Raw genomic sequence first — 19,536 nt, forward strand, 5'->3', positions numbered from 1 at the left:
ATGTGTTCAGTCCCTGATCAGGGAAGAAAAAATCCCACATACCGAATGACCAAAAAAAAAAAAAAACTTTTTTTTTTTAAATAACAAACAGCCCTGTGATAACATAAATAAAAAAACAGTTACAATTATTCTTAAGAATAAAATTTTAAAAGGCAAGTGAAATCCTGTACAGAAAAGATTTTGACAAATTGTGAAGTGCTGAAAGTAAATGAAATGTTCTGCGTTGAAAGCAGGAAATAAATGTGGTGATGGAACCACAGATATTCCTGACTCCTTTGGAAAAGCCTTGGGGGAGGATCCTTAATGTGCCTGAAGTCATGGAGGGTTTCAGTCCTAGTGATGTTTCTTTGCTCTAGTAAGCTTCCAGACCTCTGTCTCCACAGGCATCTCGTTCTTGCAGATAATTAGAGTCTTATGACTCTTCCCTCCCGCTTCCCTTTTCTCTGTGAAATCGCTGACCCTCCTACTTCCTTATGATGGCGGAGAAGCAAGACTTCTCCCATGACTCCCACGGTCTCCAGGGCCCCCAAGTGGACCCTGCACTGGGGATCTTGTCTTCACTGCCTCCTTCCTTTTCAGTTCATATCATCTGCTTTGGTGGTTCTGGTCTTGTCTGGATCGAGCTGGGAAGAAGGACCTCTAGTTGGGTTCTGACCGCCTGCACTCCCGCAGGGAGAAGGCCCAGCAGAGGTTGAACCCAAGGACATTTTAAATGCAAGTACTTTCATCAGAGTTACGTTACCATGAAAGAATTTTAGAGAAACTATCTTTAGGAACAAATTCTACTGAACCAGTTTGGTTTCATGTTGATTTTTTAAAATATAATACAATTGAATTTTATCTCCATCAGGTTTATTTTCCATTTAACTTTTACTACAAAGCTTGGATTCAGTTTTTTGTTCATATTATGTGTTACTGACCATAGCTTCCTCTATAGAAAGCTCTCTTGTGGCTTTTCATCAAGACCAATTCTCTAGGTTAAATTTTGCAAGTCTAAATGCTTTTATGAAAACGGGTTCTTTTGTCAAAATTTAGACAATGCTAAATTATTGTTGTTGTTTAGTCATTAAGTCATGTCCCACTCTGCGACTCCATGGACTACAGCACATCAGGCTTCTGTCTCCCAGAGTTTGCTTAAATTAATGTCCATTGAGTAGGTGATGCTATCTAACCATCTCATCCTCTTTCGCCCCCTCCTACCCTCAGTCTTTCCCAGCATCAGAATCTTTTCCAGTGAGTCAGCTCTTCACATCAGGTGGCCAAAGTATTCGAGTTTCAGCTTCAGCATAATGTAGTATCCAACATAATACTAAATTATACCACATGCCATTTTAACTATTACCAATTTTACTCTGATTTGATTCTTTCTACTGGTAGTAGCCAAATTATGATTAATATTAGAGATAGAGATAGAAGCAGAGATGGAATGGAAGGAAATAGCCTGGAGTCAAAGTGGTAGGGCTTTTCAGTGCCATTAATCATTAGGGAAATGCAAATCAGACCACAGGAGATGCCACTTCATACCCACTAGGGCGGCTGTAATAATTTTTCTCATGGAAAATAACAGGTGTTGGCAAGGATGTGGAGAAATTGGAACCCTTGTATGTTGCTGATGGGAATGTAAAAGTGTTTCAGCTGCCATGGAAAACAGTTTGGAGGTTCCTCAGAAAGTTAAGCATGCAATTACCAGATGACCCAGAAATACCACTCCTTGGTATTTCCCCAAAGAATTAGAAACAGGTATTCAGTCAAAAACTGGTACACAAATATTCATATCAGCACTGTTCATGATAGACACAAGGTGGAAATAATCCAAGTATACATCAACAGATGAATGGATAAGCAAAGTGTGATATAGCCATGCAATGAAATACTATTCAGGCATAAAAAGGAATGAAGTGCTGACACATACTACAACATGAATTAGCCTCGAAAACATAATGTAGGTGAAAAGTCACAAGACAAAAAATCACATATTGTATGGTTCCATTTATGTGAAATATCCAGACTATACAAATCCATAGAGACAGAAAGCAGACAGATAAGTGGTTGCCAGGGACAGGGGGAGGGGAGGAAGTGATTATGTAATGGGTGTAGCATTTCCTTATGGAGTGGTAAAATGCTCTGAAACTAGGTAAAGGTGATAATTCCACAATGTTATGAATGTACTGAATGCCACTGAATTATAGACTTTGAGATGGTTAATCCCATGTTGTGTGAATTTTATGTCAAAAAGATGAAAGTGAAAGTCGCTCAGTTGTGTCCAACTCTTTGGGACCCCATGGACTATACAGTCCATGGAATTCTCTAAGCCACAATACTGGGGTGGGTAGCCATTCCTTTCTCCAGAGGATCTTCCCAACCCAGGGATTGAATCCAGGTCTTCCGCACTGCAGGCAGATTCTTTACCAGCTGAATCACAAGGGAAGCCCAAGAATACTGGAGTGGATAGCCTATCCCTTCTCCAACATATCTTCCCCACCCAGGAATCGAACCGGGGTCTCCTGCATTGCAGGCAGATTCTTTACCAGCTGAGCTACTAGGGAATCCCGGTGAAAGATAGTGGGGGCAAAATGACGGGTTATGTAACATGTATTAATTTAAGGCCAGTAAAATCACTGACCAGGAGTCATAAAAACTCTACTTGATGTCTCCTTTAAAGAAAACAACACAAACTTTATATATATATGATACTTGCTTTTATAAAGACACGTGTGTGTGGGAAAAAACACACTTGAGCAAGTTGCCTGTTTCTGAGCTATGCTATGTCATAAGTGAAGCAGATACTTCAAAGTAGATACATTTGAAAATAATGGGAAAATACTGAGTTGGGACCAGGTTTGGGGAACAGGAACAAAAAGAAAGAGGAGACTTTGGGAGAACTAGAAGAAGCATTGTGGTTTGACGGGGGCTGTGGGGTGTCAGGGGCACTGAAAAAGCCTCCTTTTTAATGTTATTTATTTGATTGTGTCTCTCTTGTGGTGTGTGGGCTCCAGAGCAGGTAGGCTCAGTAGTTGGGGCGCATGGGCTTAGTTGCCCCATGGCATGTGGGATCTTAGTTCCCCAAGCAGGGATGGAACCTATGTCCCCTACATTGGAAAGCAAAGTCTTAACCACTTGACCACCAGGGAAGTCCCTGAAAAAAAGCTCTTGAAGCAAAGACAAGTCCAGCTAAAAGCCTTGAAAATGATGTTTGTCACTTTTCTGTCGCCCAGCATCCATTCCTCCTCTCCAAGGGCACACACATTTCCTTTGGGGGACGTTCTTCTCTCACAATGCACATAAGTAGTAATTCAAGGTGCCCTGCCCACCCACTCTGAAATTCCGTGCTTCTAGACATCTGCCTCCTGGGACATTGGCTCTTTGCAGGGAGTGATACTGCTGACTGTGTAAAAAGCACATTACTTGAGCAGCCCCCTGGTTTCCTTCCTGGATCTGCGCTCTTCAAGCCTGCTCTAGCCTCTCGTCCATTTGGGGAACATCCCAGCATCCCTCTAATATAAGAGGAGTTAAGTTAGTCGGGACTGGGTTGTTGCTTTAACCAAAGTATCCTGTTTGATACAAAAATAAAACGCCAAGAAGTAACTGCTAATGGGCATTTGGTTCACTGGGAAAGACTTGGTGGGGGAATTAATCTCAGACAACATATCCTGAACATCTATTGTGTGCCAAGCCTGGAGCCAACTTGGTAGAGAGGTGCTGGAGAGAATCAAAGGGAATAATAGCTAAGTCTAGGTCCCATAGCTATAAAGTGGTTTGATCTATTAATACATCCAAGGGACCCAAGTCCCATAAGGAAGAATCGGTCACCCACGGATTTAGGGCAAAGATGAGCATTAGTCAGCTTTTTTTCCAACTGTCTTATAAACAGCCCAGCAACCATCTGTCCTTGTTCATGTGAACTCCATCTGCCCAAAGATGGTGTGTGTGTGTGTGTGTGTGTGTGTGTGTGCCTGTCAGGAGGGATGTGGGTGGGAGGGAGGTCTAAATTGTCCCTTGAGGGCTTTTCCTTTGGGCAATTCTGTTAGTATAGCCAGATGTTGATTATAAGTATGTTCAGAAGATAAAGACATACTGGCCTCTAGATTTTATTGTGGTCTTCCAGCTTCTTTCTTAGTAACAGGATTCATTAACCACTGACCACAGCACAACATTGGACAAATACCATCTAGATAAGTAACGAAGTAGAAGACATCACTTCAGCTTCCAGGGGTCAGGAGGAAAACATGCCCAGATGCTAACTCTTGAGAGTAACTTTTAAAAATGTAGTTATGAATGCAGATTTGTATAGTGAAAACTCAGTATTGAAACATGAAGCAAGCTATAAAAGTTTTACTATAAGACAATAAATACCTGAATAATGGAGAGATACACCATGTTTTTGAATGAGGCAAGTCAAACTGTAAAGATGTCAATTCTTCCCAAAGTAGTATGTGTTTGGTGTGTTTTCAATTTAAAAATCCTAAATTTTTCATAAAGCAAGCTAATCCTATAGGTAATCTGGAAACTAAAATGCCAAAAGTCTGCCAAGAAAATGTTGAGTGAGGTAGGCCTGTACTATCAACTCACAAAACACTCCATAAAGCTATGTTAATTAAAGGGATACCATATTGGCACAAGAATAGACAAAGAAATCGATGAATCAGAATAGAAAATGCAGAAACAAATCCAAATATTTCATTGAGAACTTGGTATATATATAAAATGACAGTCAAAAACAGTAGGGAAAGGATGGGCCATTTATGGTGTAAAGACAATTAGCTATCAGGAAAAAAAATGAAATTTTCACATCATTTTCAAAAATAAGTGGATTTAGAAGAGTAATACATTTTTAAAAACTATAGGAATAACAGAAAGAAGTATTGGGAATATACTTATAATTGGGTGTTGGAATAGTTTCTTTCTAAACAAAGTGCAAAACACAAAGGTTTTAACAGAGAAAATTAACAGATTTAACCACAACACACAAAATTTATATAAGGTGAAAGACAAAATTAAAATATGCAATAAAGTACATGGTAGTTAAAAGAAAAAAGGAGATGTTTTCATGTGTTAAGATCCCAGACTAGTCCTTTCCCACTTCCACACTAGCTCTCCTCCCTGAACCCCTCCATAAAGGGCGGGGCGGGGGGTGGGGATGGTGGGGCTTGGGCCTTACAGCTCTCCTTTCTGCCTCTGCTCATCCCAAGCCATGGCTGTGAGAGTCACCTCATGATGACTGCAGTAGGTGCTGAGCACATGCTTGTGAAGTTAATTCACACACACACACATATAAATGGGATAGACTGGGAGAAAACCGTTGTAAAATATAATATATATAATGACTTAATGTAGGGATGACAAAAAGGAAAAAAGAAAAGTATGATAGAAAATGGATGAAGGATATGAATAAACAGTTCCCAGAAAAGAAATCCAAATTGCTAATAAGCATATGAATCAAGGAAATGCAAATTCAAATAAGAAACTTTTGGCCATAGATTGGATCAACCTTAAGAAACACAAATTGAAGTGAAATATCCATTTTTTGCCTATCAGAGTAGCCAAAATGTGAAAGATTGATAACACCAATTATTGATGAGAGTGAAGAAGACAGGTACTTTCATACACAATTGATGGGAATGTAAATTTGTCCCTCTTTTGGGGAAGGCAGTTTGGTGATACAATAACATTTAAAATGCACATAGCTCTCGTGTGTGTTTTTTTAAATATTTATTTATTTCTGGCTTCCATGGATCCTAGTTGTGGCTCTCAGGCTTAGTTGCCCTGTGGCTCGTGGTATTTCTGTTGCCCAACCCAGGATCGAACCCAAGGCCACTGCATTGGAAAGTTGATTCTTAGCCACTGGACCACCAGGGAAGTCCCAAGCTCTAGGTTTTATTTCTCATCCTGTTGGCCCCCTCTGTATTTCCCCTTGTGTAGTCAAGGCCCGGCTTCTTTATTGCACATGCTGTGCTTAGTCGCTTAGTTACATCTGACTCTTTGTGCCCCATGGGCTGTACCCTGCCAGGCTCCTCCGTCCATGGAATTCTCCAAGCAAGAATGCTGGAGTGGGTTGCCATTCTCTTCTCCCAGGGACCCTCCTGACCCAGGGATCGAACCTGTGTCTCCTGAATTGCAGGTGAATTCTTTACTGTCTGAGCCACCAGGGAAGCCCCTCTTTATTACATAGCACCAGGCTTCCAAGGAGGTACAAGAAGAAGCTGCCAGATTCCTTAAGGGCCAGGCCCAGATCTGGGCAGCAGGCCTCCCATCACATCCTACCGGTCCAAACAAATCACAGGCCCAGCTGGACTCACAGCGTGTGCAGATGTTTCTAGCTCCTAATGGGAAGAGTGGCTTTCGGGGACAGGAATAGGTAGAATTATTGGCAGCCATATTTTCGGATGAACTATCCCATAGGTAGTTAGAGTAAAACATATTCCTCCATGTATTATTTCAGCAGCATTTCTTAAATGTTTCCATATTCATACACATTTCAAATGTTCCATTGTTTCAGTCCAGATTTCTTCACTGAGCTAAACCATGTAACGAGGCACCTATTCTAGCTTTTCATTTCTTAATGTTTTTCTTATGATCTGTGGATTGGTTATATAAACAAACAGAAACACACAGTAAAGCTCCACTAGAGTAAATGCTATGCAGAAACTCAATTTTGTAAGCCCTCGTGTTGTGTTACCGTGAAGTTAATTAAAGACAGTGTTTCATCAGTAGGTGGTAGTGTCATAAAATGATAGATTATGAAACCTCCTCTGTGCACAATTGACTTTACACTGAAGGTTCCAGATGACCCTGAGGCAGTCGCTTATTCTCATACACACACACACGCATGCACATACGCACACACGACTTGAGAATTTCATCCCAACCCAGTCTGAGAACAGTGCTAAGTAGCCTCGAAAGAGATCAGCAGCCAAACCAATCGTGCCACAGCCAAGTTCACGTTATTCTGATGCATATGATATTTTAATCGTATCTTTATCTTTTCAGAGGGCTTTCCTTGTGGCTCAGCTGGTAAAGAATCCACCTGTAATGCAGGAGACCCCAGTTTGATTCCTGGGTTGGGAAGATTCCCCTGGAGAAGGGAAAGGCTACTCACTGCAGTATTCTGGCCTAGAGAATTCCATGGACTATATAGTCCAGAGGGTTGCAAAGAGTCGGACACGACTGAGCGACTTTCACTTTTCACACCAGTGGGTCTGTACTCTTCATCTGCAAGTCCTCCCTACATGTTTACTGTGTGTCTAGTGCCGTGAGGACAGACACAGGGGAGAATGAGCCTGGCTCCTGCAGGTGGCAGGCAGGAGTGTTTTTGAAAAGAGTGTATTTTAATGAAGCCTCAGGAGTGCGGGAATGGAGTTATGCCAGGGGGCACAGAGAAGAGGCACCTCCCCCAACAATCTGATTGGAAGTGACTCTTGAGAGACAGGTAGTAGCTGGGCAGGAGAAAAAAACTGGATCTAAAAAGAGAGAAGGAGGTATTTCCAATGCAGGAGACGCAGGTTCAATCCCTGGTCAGGGAACTAAGATCCCACACACCACAGGGCTGCTAAGCCCGCGTGCCACAACTACTACAAAAACCACAACTAGAGAGAAGCCCAAACACCGCGACAAAGAGCCTGCTTGGGGCAACTGAGACCCAACGCAGCCAAAAATAAATAAATATAATTTTTTAATGAATAATTATTTAAAAGAGAGAAGGAGAGAGCATTCCAGGCAGAAGAAACAGCCTGAGCAAAGGTAGCTGGGATACAAATAGCTCCTGGGTGGAGCTGGGCTGGCGGTTCAGGTGTTTTGGAGCTTAGGCAGAAAAGGTGGGCAGGCACCAGAGTGTGGCGGGCCTCCTAAGCCAAGCTACTGGGACTCAAGCAATGGAGGACTGTGGCCAGGGTTATGTGTTAGTTATCCCTCTACTGGTTGGGGGATGCCAGAGTCGCGGGAACAAGACTAGAGGCTAAGAGGCCACTTGAGGGAGGCAGATGCCAAGATTCAGAGGTGCTGACAGGACCTCGAATCTGGAGCATGGCCTCAGGGTCATCACATGTGTCGTGATTATACAGGAAATCTGTGACTAGCCAAATGGAAATTCTATTCTTTTGTCATCTTCTCTAAGATTATATTGTATTCCAAACAAAATCAGAAGATTTTTTATTCCAAACAAGATCAGAAAATAAGTGGATGAAATTTAACCCATTCTTCTGACATTTTTAACCTCAGAACATTTCCATTTTTAATTTACATTATAAACAAAATTTTCTCCCAACTTTTCCTCCAGGAGCAATTGGAAGTTTAGTTTCTTGGACCACTCTCCCACCCCGATGCACAATTTATCGTCCAATTTAGTAGGCTGACGGTCATCCTCATCATTTTTCAACAGGGTTTTTATTGTTTAGCTGCTTAGTCATGTCTGACTATTTAGCAACCGCCTGCCAGTCTCCTCTGTCCACAGGATCTCTCTCCCAGGCAAGAATACTGGAATGGGTTGCCATTTCCTACTTCAGGGGATCTTCCCAACCCAGGGTTTGAAGCCAGGTCTCCTGCATTGCAGGTAGATGCTTTACCACCGAGTCACCTGGGAAGCCCCTAAGTAGTCTGAAACCCTTCATAAATTATATTATCTAAATCTTGTATAGTATTCAACTGTCCAATTGACATTATTTGTATAGGCTTGCTTTCTGTTGCTTAATCCGCTCATCTCTTATAAATGCTTCTGCCTGCTTTCCAAAGGCCATGCCCTCTGCACTGAGATTTGCACCTGTGGTGTGACATTGGCAAGTGATTTCATGTCCTTAGGTCTTAAAATACTCTTTCTTGTCCTCCCTGCCCCCACAAAAGAAGCATGTCTGGGAACTGGCTTGCTTAAGGTGATAACTTCCCTTCTCTTAAACCTTGTGATGAATTAATTAACAGTTAATGAATTACCAGGAAAAAAAAAAAAGAGTAAATCTGGTTTAAGGAGAGGATCTAGGATCATCTGGTCTGATAAAAAAGATGGTCTCGAATCGGCAAACAAACATTAAGGTAAATTCTTAAAATGTTCACCACTGTGATACGCTACGGAGATGGATTGACGTCAGTACCAAATCCTGCTTGACCATCAAGCTGGGGCTCAAAGCCAAAGAAGAGAAACAGATAGCAGTTTCAGGATATGGGATCATCTTGCAAACTGTGATTATGAACTGTAATCATTTCTTAATTGTAACTTGGAGCACCTTGTTTTTCCCAGTAATTAACTAGTTTGTGGTTTTTGCACTTCCCTCTGACGACCAGAGTCACTCTGTTTTCACGAAGGACAGTTGTTAGGGTGGTGTCATGCCTTGCTTGTGCTAACAAGACTTTATCCTTCATTAATCCAACAAATATTTACATTGCTCTGCCCTTCCAGCACATTCTCCGGAGCATACAATGCTGCCCCCCCCAACACACACAGACACGCACAAGGCACTCGACAGACTCTCAGGAGCTTTGCAGCCCTTGCCGGTTTAACAAAGGCAGCAGGTTTGTGTTCATGGGGTCACCCCTGCAGCTGTGACTGCCTTATTAGGGGAAGGCAAAGAAGTGAGCATTTAGTGTGTGTAGGCGCCTGCTAGCTATTTTATATACATTAGCTCAGTTGATAATGAGGCTAACCCTGTCAAGTAGCATGTGTTCAAAATGTACTAGTTGCTTTCTTTCTGTTCTACATTATGGAAATAACCCATGTTGAATTAATTAACACCTTCAGTTTGAAATCCTGTCTATATAAGCATGTCCTGGTTGATTTCTAAAGCTAATCTGATGCATCAGTGGGAAAAGGAGTAAATCATGGCCTGGATGTAAGGTTGAAAAAAATATCCTATTTGTGCTTAGTGGACAGAATTTGCTGGGGGTAGGGGAAAAAGGTTGAAAAGCTTTTGTTCCAAGAGTTTTTTAGAGCGTTATTCCAAGAGTGTGGGAAAATTGACCTCTCCTCTCCTTCTTTCTCAGATACATCCCACCATTGATCTGGGGGAAAAGTGGACACATCCAAACAGCCTTGTATGGGAAGATGGGAAGGGTGAGGTCGCCACACCCGTATGGGCACCGGAAGTTCATCACCATGTCTGATGGAGCCACTTCGACCTTTGACCTCTTCGAGCCCTTGGCTGAGCACTGTGTGGGAGGTGAGCTAGTTCAGGTTGTGGGATTGGGCCAGCACTCAGGGAGAGAGCATTAATCCCTGAGGGAGCTTGGTATGAATGCTCAAGCCACTGACTGTCACCATCGCATCCAGGGGGCCCACAGGACAGCAGCTGAGGTGCTTCACTTAGCTACCGCCTGCAAGGACTGGCTCCAGCATGGGCTGGCCGAGTGCCTTGTAGGGCTCTGCAGAGAGCATTGTTGAATACCGTTTTTTAGTCCTCTTGTGAAATAGAAAGGTTTGTGTAAGAACTTGGAGCCCAGGATCAGATCTCTGGTTTGATAACAGCAATAGAAGCTGGCCTAGTCTAAGTGTTTCATATATACTATTATCTCATTTAATCTTTACAACCACCCTGAAGAGTCAGTGCCTAATTATCCCTACTTTACTGATGAGGAAACCAAAGCTTATAGATGCAGTGCAGCTAGTCTTCTTTGTTGGACAACAGCAGGTAACAAAGGCTCTCAGGTAGCCTCTGCTTAGGTTTTCAGGGGTCTGGGACACCTATTTCTCAGAAACAACCGCAGTTTCTACTGCTGATAAAACTCTCATTGTTCCGTCCAGGGTGCACAATAAATAGGCATTAAAAAGCTTCACAATGAGGACTTTTGAGGAAGTGGAGCTACATGGCAGCATCCTCTGAATGTTGTTTCTACCAGAAGAGAACAATATTTTGATTTCTATAGTATTCAAATGCACCTGGTTTGTTTTTTTTTTTAATAGGAGCTCAGTAAATATTTAGGGGTAAATTCCAGTAAGTATATTATTATAGCTCTCAGTTATTTAAAGCACTTAGAACTGCTGAGTAGCTAGTAACAACGTAGCTTATGTTCCCTCTGACAGGAATACTTGTCCCAGACTTTCACATGACTGCTTCCTTGTCACTTAGCTCTGCGCTCCAATGTCACCTCCTCATAGGGATGGTCTCTGATCCTTCCCGGGAAATCCATCACACCTTCTTGCTCAGGTTCTTCATGGTACCTGCCAATCTCTAAACTTATTTGTGTAGTTGTCTATTATCTGTCTGCTAGAATGTTGGAATCCTTCAGAGTCCAATAAACAGTCACAGAAGGAATGAATAAGAATAAGTTGGGCGTTCACAGTGTGTTTATGGTCTTGTAGCTGAGCTTTTAAATATTTACTTCTCTACCAAACCCAGTTAAGTATTTTTTCCCCTTGTATCTAATGCTCTGACTTCTACTATTGAAGCACAAAATTTAATTTAACCAGTCTGCTCTTCTAGGACAGAGGTGGAAAGCTGAAAAAGACAAAACTTTTCTTCTTTCTTTTTTTTCACCTTGTCGCTGTCTTTCTATCACCCCTGTGCCCAGAAAGAATTGATAAAGGTAGTTCTGGAAAGCAGTATTTGCATCCAAGAAATGCTTTAAGGAAAGCAGCCCTTCCCCCCCCCCCCCTTTTTTGATTTTTTTCTGACAACAAAAGGAATAAATACTCACTTTAAAAAATGTAGATAACATAGAAACTTTTTTTAAAATGAGAAAATAATCATCAATAATCCTACACCCTGCATACCATTGTTAACATTTTGTTCCATTTACCTTCAGTTCTATGTAAAATAGAACTGAAAAATTTCAGTTACTATATAGGTATATTCCCATATCATTAAAAGTCTAAAATGTCTTTAATAACAAAAGTTTAATGATTGCTTAATAGTCTGCCATGTGGTCATGACATAATTTAATCATTCTATTTTTGAACATTTAGCTTGCTTATAATTTTGTTATGCTTAAGTAATCCTTTGATAAGCATACTTATTCATAAAATTTAAGGCAGGATTCCAAAAATTGGAATTTCAAGATTTATTAAAACTTTTAATGTTCTTTATACATTATTGCATAAGAATTTAAAAATTGTCTCAACTTTTAGAAGGAAAATTTATGATTAAATTTAATGACCTAAATATCACTTTTCTTTTAAAGAAAAATATTTATTCATCTTTTCAAGTAGGTAGTTCATACTCATGGTAGAAAATTCAAAAGTTACTAAAGGACATACAGTAAAAGTGTAAATTTCTCTCCCACCCACCCTTACACCCCAGTGGTACCAACTGTTAGGACTCATGTGTATGATTCCAGAGCTAGTGGATGCATTTATAAATATAGATGTCTTCTCCCACCCCTAAATGATAGCATAGCATAGCCTTTTTTTGCATCTTGCTCTTTTCCACTTAATACTTATTGGAGAGCTTGCCTTAGCAGTGTATATAAAAATGTCTCTTTATTTTTAAGGACTACATAATATTTCTTCATTTGGATATGCAAAACCTTATTTAACCAGACCCCTGTTTCTGGACATATACATTATGTTCAGATTTCTGCCGTTACTGCAGATGTATTGCTTTGTGTATGTACCATATATTTGTAGCATTAATACCTGAAAGTAAAATTGTTGGATCAAAGAAGTCTGTGCAAACACAGTTTTTTTATTTTTTCTGTTCATTGATTCATTCATACAGAATTTCATATAGAAACTAAGAGTGATGCTCAGAAATTTGTATGGTGGTTTGACAGAGGAATTTTATATCCATTGAATCTAGTACTAAAAAACTGAGATTTGTATTTCTTCATTTTATTTTTCTAGTAATTAATTTTTATTGTATTTTATTTTTCAAAAGCATCTGCCCTTATGGATTGGAACTTTTAAAAAACTGACCCTTCACCGTAAATAATTTGAGAAGCACTGAAGTAGACAGTTTCAGCTAGAAGGGAAAGTTACTCTGTCTCAGAGAGTAGAGTGAAAAGATGAATGTTAAATTCTCTCCTACTGTTTTCTAAGCCAGTAAAGTGTAATTGTGTCCATTTACCACATCAGTATTTATTGGCTATCTCGGAATCTCCTTCTCCACCCTGCAGATGACATTACCATGGTCATCTGCCCTGGAATTGCCAATCACAGCGAGAAGCAATACATCCGCACCTTTGTCGACTATGCCCAGAAAAACGGCTATCGGTGCGCTGTGCTGAACCACCTGGGCGCCTTACCCAACATTGAACTGACCTCGCCACGCATGTTCACCTACGGTAAGCGGGGGCCACGGCCAAGCGGAGTCCCCCCAACCTTTTATTTTTTCTCTTCCCACTGCAAGTGTGGGGCTGCGTCTGCCTCTGCCTTACTTTTCTGAGTTTAGAGTTTGTGCCCATGTGCAAGAGCTGGTGAGGCACACAGTTGTAACAGCAGGGCATTTAAGAAGCTATGCCTCCCAACAGCAGCTCGGGGGGCCCTGGAACCACCCTCCTCTCATCCCATCTCAGGGGCAGAAGCTAAAACTCACAGGCGAAGGTCTTGCACAGCGCCCCCTGCTGGTAAGTTAACGCCCTTCACTCATCCCTCAGGACTCCTGTGACTGGCGGGCAAGCATTGTGATGAGGCTGGTGGATGCCAGTGGGAAGGGAATCTGGTAGCTTAACAACCCAGTGGCTTTCAGGCTGCTTGAGGACAGGAATTAAATCTCATATTTAGATACATGCTTCTTGCCTTTAATTGAAGTCCTATGTTAGGTAAGGCTCTGTGTTATAGACTGCTCATTCTTGAATCTTACTTAACTCTCCCTTCAGATTAACTGTGAACATTCATAAATAATAAACTCTTAAAATATGTGTCTGTATATATGTACCAACCTGTGGGGTGTTCATAAGTAAATCAATTATAATGTGTTTTCATGGGAAACAAATGAAAATTATATCTATAATCTCACCATAACTAATTTTCTGTTTCTTCATCCTCCCATTCTTTGATCTACGTGTACAGTTTTTGAGTGCAGTCATAGGGTGTATATCTATGGTGACTTAATTTAAATAATTTTATATTCACTAACATAAAGATGCATAGTCATTTAATCTTTTTAAAGAGCCACCTTGCTGTGATTACCCCGTTATAGTTTATTTAACCATTCCTCTTTGTAGTCATTTAGGTTATTTAAAGTTTTTCAGCATTTTAAATAATGAAGCAATGAATACTTTTACATAGAATCTTTTTCTTCTCTTTAATGACTTCTTGGGAGTAAATTTCCAGGAGTAGAATTTTGGAGTCAGCGTTCCTTATGCATGTTTATACATATTGTCAGATTGTCCTCCAGCAAGGTTGTTCCAGTTTATTCTGCATTTGGTGGCACGTAAGGGCAGGTTGGGAAGCGTGAGCAGGTTCACCTGCCCTGTGCCTGGCTAGGGGCTCCCCATCCCGCTCCTCCTCGGTGTGCACTCCCACCTACAGACACCCATTTTACACACTCTCTTCTGTACAACAGTTTGTTTAGTGGCTTGAAGATATAGGAGAAACCCCAGATTTACACATAAGACAGGAACATGGGACGCTGATGCTGGGAAAGATTGAGGGCAGGAGCGGAAGAGGGGGTGACAGAGGATGAGATGGCTGCATCACTGACTCAAGGAGCGTGAGCAAACTCCGGGAGATAGTGAAGGGCAGGGAAGCCTGGCCTGCTGCAGTTCATGGGGTCACAGCCTTGGGCACAACTTAGCAACTGAACAATAGGCACATGGGGAATAGTGAGTAAGTGGGAGACAGGTTTGGGTCCAAAAGACAGAAACAGAATCTAACAAAAATGAAAACAGTGGGGAATGATGATAAGGTCTGGGACTTCCCTGGTGGTACAGTGGTTAATACTTCACCTTCCAATGCAAGGGTGCAGTTTCAATCCCTGGTCACGGAACCAAGATCCTACATGCCTTGCAGCCAAAAAGCCAAAACATAAAACAGAAACAATATTATAACAAATTCAATAAAGACTTTAAAACTGGACCACATCCAAAAAAAAAATATCTTAAAAAAAAATAAGATCCTGTACTTGGATATACAAATTCAACTTCACGAGTAAAGAATGGGGATGTATGGCTTGCTTGGCCATAGGATCTGGGATGGGAGCATGAAGTGCTAAAAGCATGAAGTGCCAAGAAGACAAGAAATACCTCGAGAACACTGATCACGTGCCCAACACAGGGAAACATCCATTTCCCTTGGACAGAATCCTTCCCACTTCCGCAGCAGCCCTTGAGGCGGTTAGTAAGACTGTGATGGAAAGACTGAAGCCCAGAGAGGCTAGGTAATTCAGGCAGAGAGATAGAGGCAGTAAGTAAAACAGGCAAGATGAGAGCCTGGATCTGGCCGCCCCAGCCTCCAGAATCCTCGGAGGAGAGCTGGGTATGTGTGGTCCAGGCCCCTGCCCCACAGCGTGCTGAGCCACAGGGACAGGAGATTAGCTTAGGGGCATTCACACCCATGTCCGGAAGTCTAGTGGCTAAAGGAGAAGAGAAGAGGTGCTCAGTGTGGGATGTGGTCACAGAGCGGCCACCCCGGCCCTGCCACTGGCTGGCCATGTGTCCTTGAGTTTGCTTAACCTCAACTCCAGGTTCTTCACCGGCAAAGTGAAGATTACAATTTTACAATTAAACGTGGGTTACCAAGGACTTAGCCAGCAATTGAGTGCATAACATACAGTAACAGCTTATTAAATGTTCGACTTACTCAGATACTTGAAGATCCATTAATGCTAGTGAGAGATTGGCAGTGCTCTGTGTGGCCTAGATAAATAAGTTCTCCAGGGGCAGATGGGAGTGTCAGTAATAATTACAGTACAGTATGATGAGTGAACCACTAGAGAGGGTCTGGTGGGCACACCACCACAGTGTGGGGAAACCAGCCTCTTTTTCTGTAGGCAAGGAGTCATTCGTGGAAGGAAGTGTTCTCCCAGAAAAAGCATTTGAACTGGCTCCTCAAAGTGAGGATGGGGGATTTCCCTGGTGGCCCAGTGGTTAAGACTCCATGCTCCCAATGCAGGGGGCCCAGGTTCAGTCCCTGGTCAGGGAACTAGATCCCACATTCGGCCACTAAAGACGTGGCACAGCCAAATAAATAAATATTTTTAAAAAATGGTGAGGATGGTTGCAGCTCATAAATAGAGGGAAGAGCTGTAGGGGAAACAGTAGTACAGCTGCTTTTACAAGCATTTCACACCTAGGCTGGCCATCAAAAAGGAAGAGCCATGGGATTAGAGTGCCTAACATACAGTTAACAGCATGTGCCTAACATACAGTAACTCTATGCGACCGCATGGACTGTAGTCTGCCAGGCTCTGTTCGTGGAATTCTCTAGGCAAGAATCCTGGAGGAGGGTTTTGCCATTCCCTTCTCTAGGGGATCTTCCCAACCCAGGAATCAAACCAGTAGTAGTACAGTGCTACTGGTACAGCTGCTTTTAAGAGCATGACACACCTAGGCTGGCCATCAGAAAGGAAGAGCCATGGGGTTAGATGAGTCCTTGTAGGGCCAACTCAGCCCCCACGTTTTTCATAAAAATTTAACTGTTTCCTTCTTTGTTGTTGTCACCGTTTGCTTCATCAGAATTTTAGAAGTAAATTCCTATAGTGTATTATATTTTAGTAGTATTTCAGAAAGACAGGTGACCTAGAAGATATGGGTGATTTTTCTAGCTGTGTTATTTAGTTCTTTTGTTTATCAGTACATCTTTGACCTGTTCAGATGCATTGTTTAACCATCAGTTAATAAGGTCAAACAAATGTGACCTTACGTCAAAAATCCAGAACCCCAGTGCTTTGTTGAAATCCAAACAGAAACACCTTTGGTGGCTTTGAGAAAGCATTAGTGCTTCCATAGGCGCTGTTCATTCCGGGAGACAGTGGAGGACAGGAGGCCTGGCATGCTGCACTCCATGGGGTGGCAAAGTCACAGAAATAGGCCTGGTGGGTTTGAGGTCCTTTTTTTTTTTTTTTTTTTTAATCTCACATCCTACAGACATTTCATGAGGCCAGACCCCGAGATGAGAATACAGATGGTAGTCTAAGCCCCCTGCTTTCCTAAAGCTCCCCATCTAGTGAGTAACAGCTCAGCGTCGAGGGAAGAGGTTGGGAGACAGTCCCAGTCAGGCTGCGCTTGCTGGCTGGGCTTTTCCAAAAAGAACATTTACTAAACCGCACCCTTTTTAAGGACAGGAGCCAGACTTCTGTGTTTAATTTTCATACTATGTTAATCTCCTGCACCTAGTGAGGAGGTCCTCCAGGCCTATTTCTGTGACTCTGAGAAGCTCTCGCTGTTCTTTTGCTTTAAATCTAAAATATATCCGACTGGGAACTATTTCCTTACTCCTTAGAAGTATCGGCAGGATGTAGTTCCTTACACAGAAAGGCTGTGTAGGGACTTCCCTAGTGGTCCAGTGGTTAAGAATCCGCCTTCCAATGCAGGGAACGCAGGTTTGATCCCTGGTGGGGGAACTTAGATTCCACACGCCATGGAGCAACTGAGCCCTCTCGCTCAGGAATCTGAGCGCCACAACTAGAGAGAAGCCCGAAGGCTGCAAGGAAGAGCCCACGTGCCACAGCTAAGACCTGACACAGCCAAAAATGAAATAAATAGACAAAAAAAAATTTTTTTTTCTAAAGAAAGGTGCAGGAGATTAACATAGGATCACTAGAGATGCTCAGGAGAGGCCTGCGGAAGAAGGCAGTGTTTCAGAGTCTGCATTCCCCAGTTGGGGAAGTCAGCAGTAATATAAAGGCACACAGCATGGGGTCCAGCAAATACCACTACATGGCCATGTTACTGCCTTTTTCCGCCTTTCGCTCTAAATTTGTGTGTTCTGTGAGCGTTCGTAGACGAGAAAAGGTGGAAGTTCACTGGAACCTTTAAAAGGCCTAGCCTCTAGGTCAGCTGACCGCCTGTGAACGCTCACAAGGGCCAATTTGAGAAGCTGTGCTTACGGAGCATAAATTTCTGTTTTGAATTTGGCCTGAATTCTGACTCTTTGTACATGTGGGGATGGCAAGGCCCCAGTAGTTATTTTGAAGCATGCAGTGCTTGCGTTCCAGCGGCGTAAACTTCAGAATTGGCTCCTTGCCAAATCTGGTGGGCTAGGGCTGGGGATGGGGGGTGGAGGGGGGTGGTGGTGGATGTGGGGGTCACACACCTCCGTGTTACTGGCTTGTTCTGTAGTACATGCAGTACGTGCTTGCTAAGTCGCTTCAGTCATGTCCAACTCTTTGTGACCCTATGGACAAGAGCCTGCCAGGCTCCTCTGTCCATGGGATTCTCAGGCAAGAATACTGGAGTGGGTTGCCGTTTCCTCTTCCAGGGGATCTTCCCACCTCGGGGATTGAACCCGAGTCTTCTGTGTCTCCTGCATTGGCAGGTGGGTTCTTTATTGCTAACTCCACCTGGGAAGCCCCAATTGTAGTATATGTTTATTTAGCTATATTTTAACTTTCTAAAATTTATTTTCATTCTTTAAAAATAATTCCTCATCCCTTGCCTCAGAATAGTTCATAGATTTTTTTTTAAACCAGCAGAATTTCCCTTTTGAAGAATTAAATTCAGTGACATTATCTGATCTGACCAAAGACAAAATGTGAGGCCATTAGGATGAGTAGTAGAATCCACAGGGGTAAAATTTATCAATCTTTTAAATTTCTTATTTAAATAGGACTGGATCAGACTGGGTCCATAACCCTGTCATCTGAATGAGATCAATGAATAACACTTGAAAATCAAGGAACACCTAGAAGTCATGAATATTTTTTGAAGTGTATTTATCATACAGAGCCTAGTCTTTAATTGGAACACAGGAGTCGTGGACATGTGGGCTGTCATTGGCTGAAGGCCGTATCCCAACAGTCCAGTGTTCACATTCAGAGCAGAGTACAGCTGGATCAAGTCCACCAGCCAAGGAAACAAACCGAAAACCAAAATGATCCAGTTGTGGTTATTCTGACCTCCATTTCTAAGACTGACCCTGGAAATGTTATGACCAGAAAGTTAAGAGCCAAGCAACAAAGGATCCATGAGTTTGATCTTGATTAGAGAAAAAAAAAATGGGATTTTTTAAAAAGTCTTTTCTATATCGTATGTTGAAAAGAATCAAAATAATAACCCGCATAAGGTGACCAAGTCTCTTACAATCATGAACCTCCTAAGAACTTATGACCAAACACCGACCTAGGACATTTTGGCGTTAAAAATGGTCTCAAACTACTTACATTGCCTTTTCCTGTGAGTTTTAACAGTGAAGTGGGCTCTTCCCTTATTTCTAAACACTTGGCTTTCTTGCATTAGCATCAAGGTGAGCAGAGGTGGCTAAAACCGCAGCATCATGTTTTATTGCTCGGAGAGGGAGCTCATTAATGTCCATTTGGGTTTAATACTGGAATTGTTTTTGTATTTAAAACTATCTTTTGTAATCTCAATGTAAGATCAGAAAGCTGTGCCTTACTTAGAGTACAGTATTTCCATCTTAGAAGGGAGGGAGGCCCTGTACCTAGGGCGACCGTATAATTTAGCATCCCAACTGGGTCACTTTTGAAAGTGAAAGAGAACTTTCCTCATAACTGCATCAGAATA

At 42.1% G+C, this 19,536-nt stretch overlaps 1 protein-coding gene across 1 annotated transcript in view; it reads left to right on the top strand.

The window, feature by feature from the left end:
- ABHD2 (abhydrolase domain containing 2, acylglycerol lipase) overlaps nt 1-19,536 on the top strand; it is a 110,325-nt gene that overhangs the window by 60,509 nt on the left and 30,280 nt on the right. The window contains exons 4-5 of the mRNA XM_069560285.1: nt 9,964-10,139; nt 13,030-13,197. Of these exons, the coding sequence (XP_069416386.1) occupies nt 9,964-10,139; nt 13,030-13,197 (344 nt within the window). The remainder of the gene's footprint in view (nt 1-9,963; nt 10,140-13,029; nt 13,198-19,536) is intronic.

Source organism: Ovis canadensis, chromosome 18 (genome assembly GCF_042477335.2).
Source record: "Ovis canadensis isolate MfBH-ARS-UI-01 breed Bighorn chromosome 18, ARS-UI_OviCan_v2, whole genome shotgun sequence".
Classification (NCBI taxonomy): domain Eukaryota; kingdom Metazoa; phylum Chordata; class Mammalia; order Artiodactyla; family Bovidae; genus Ovis; species Ovis canadensis.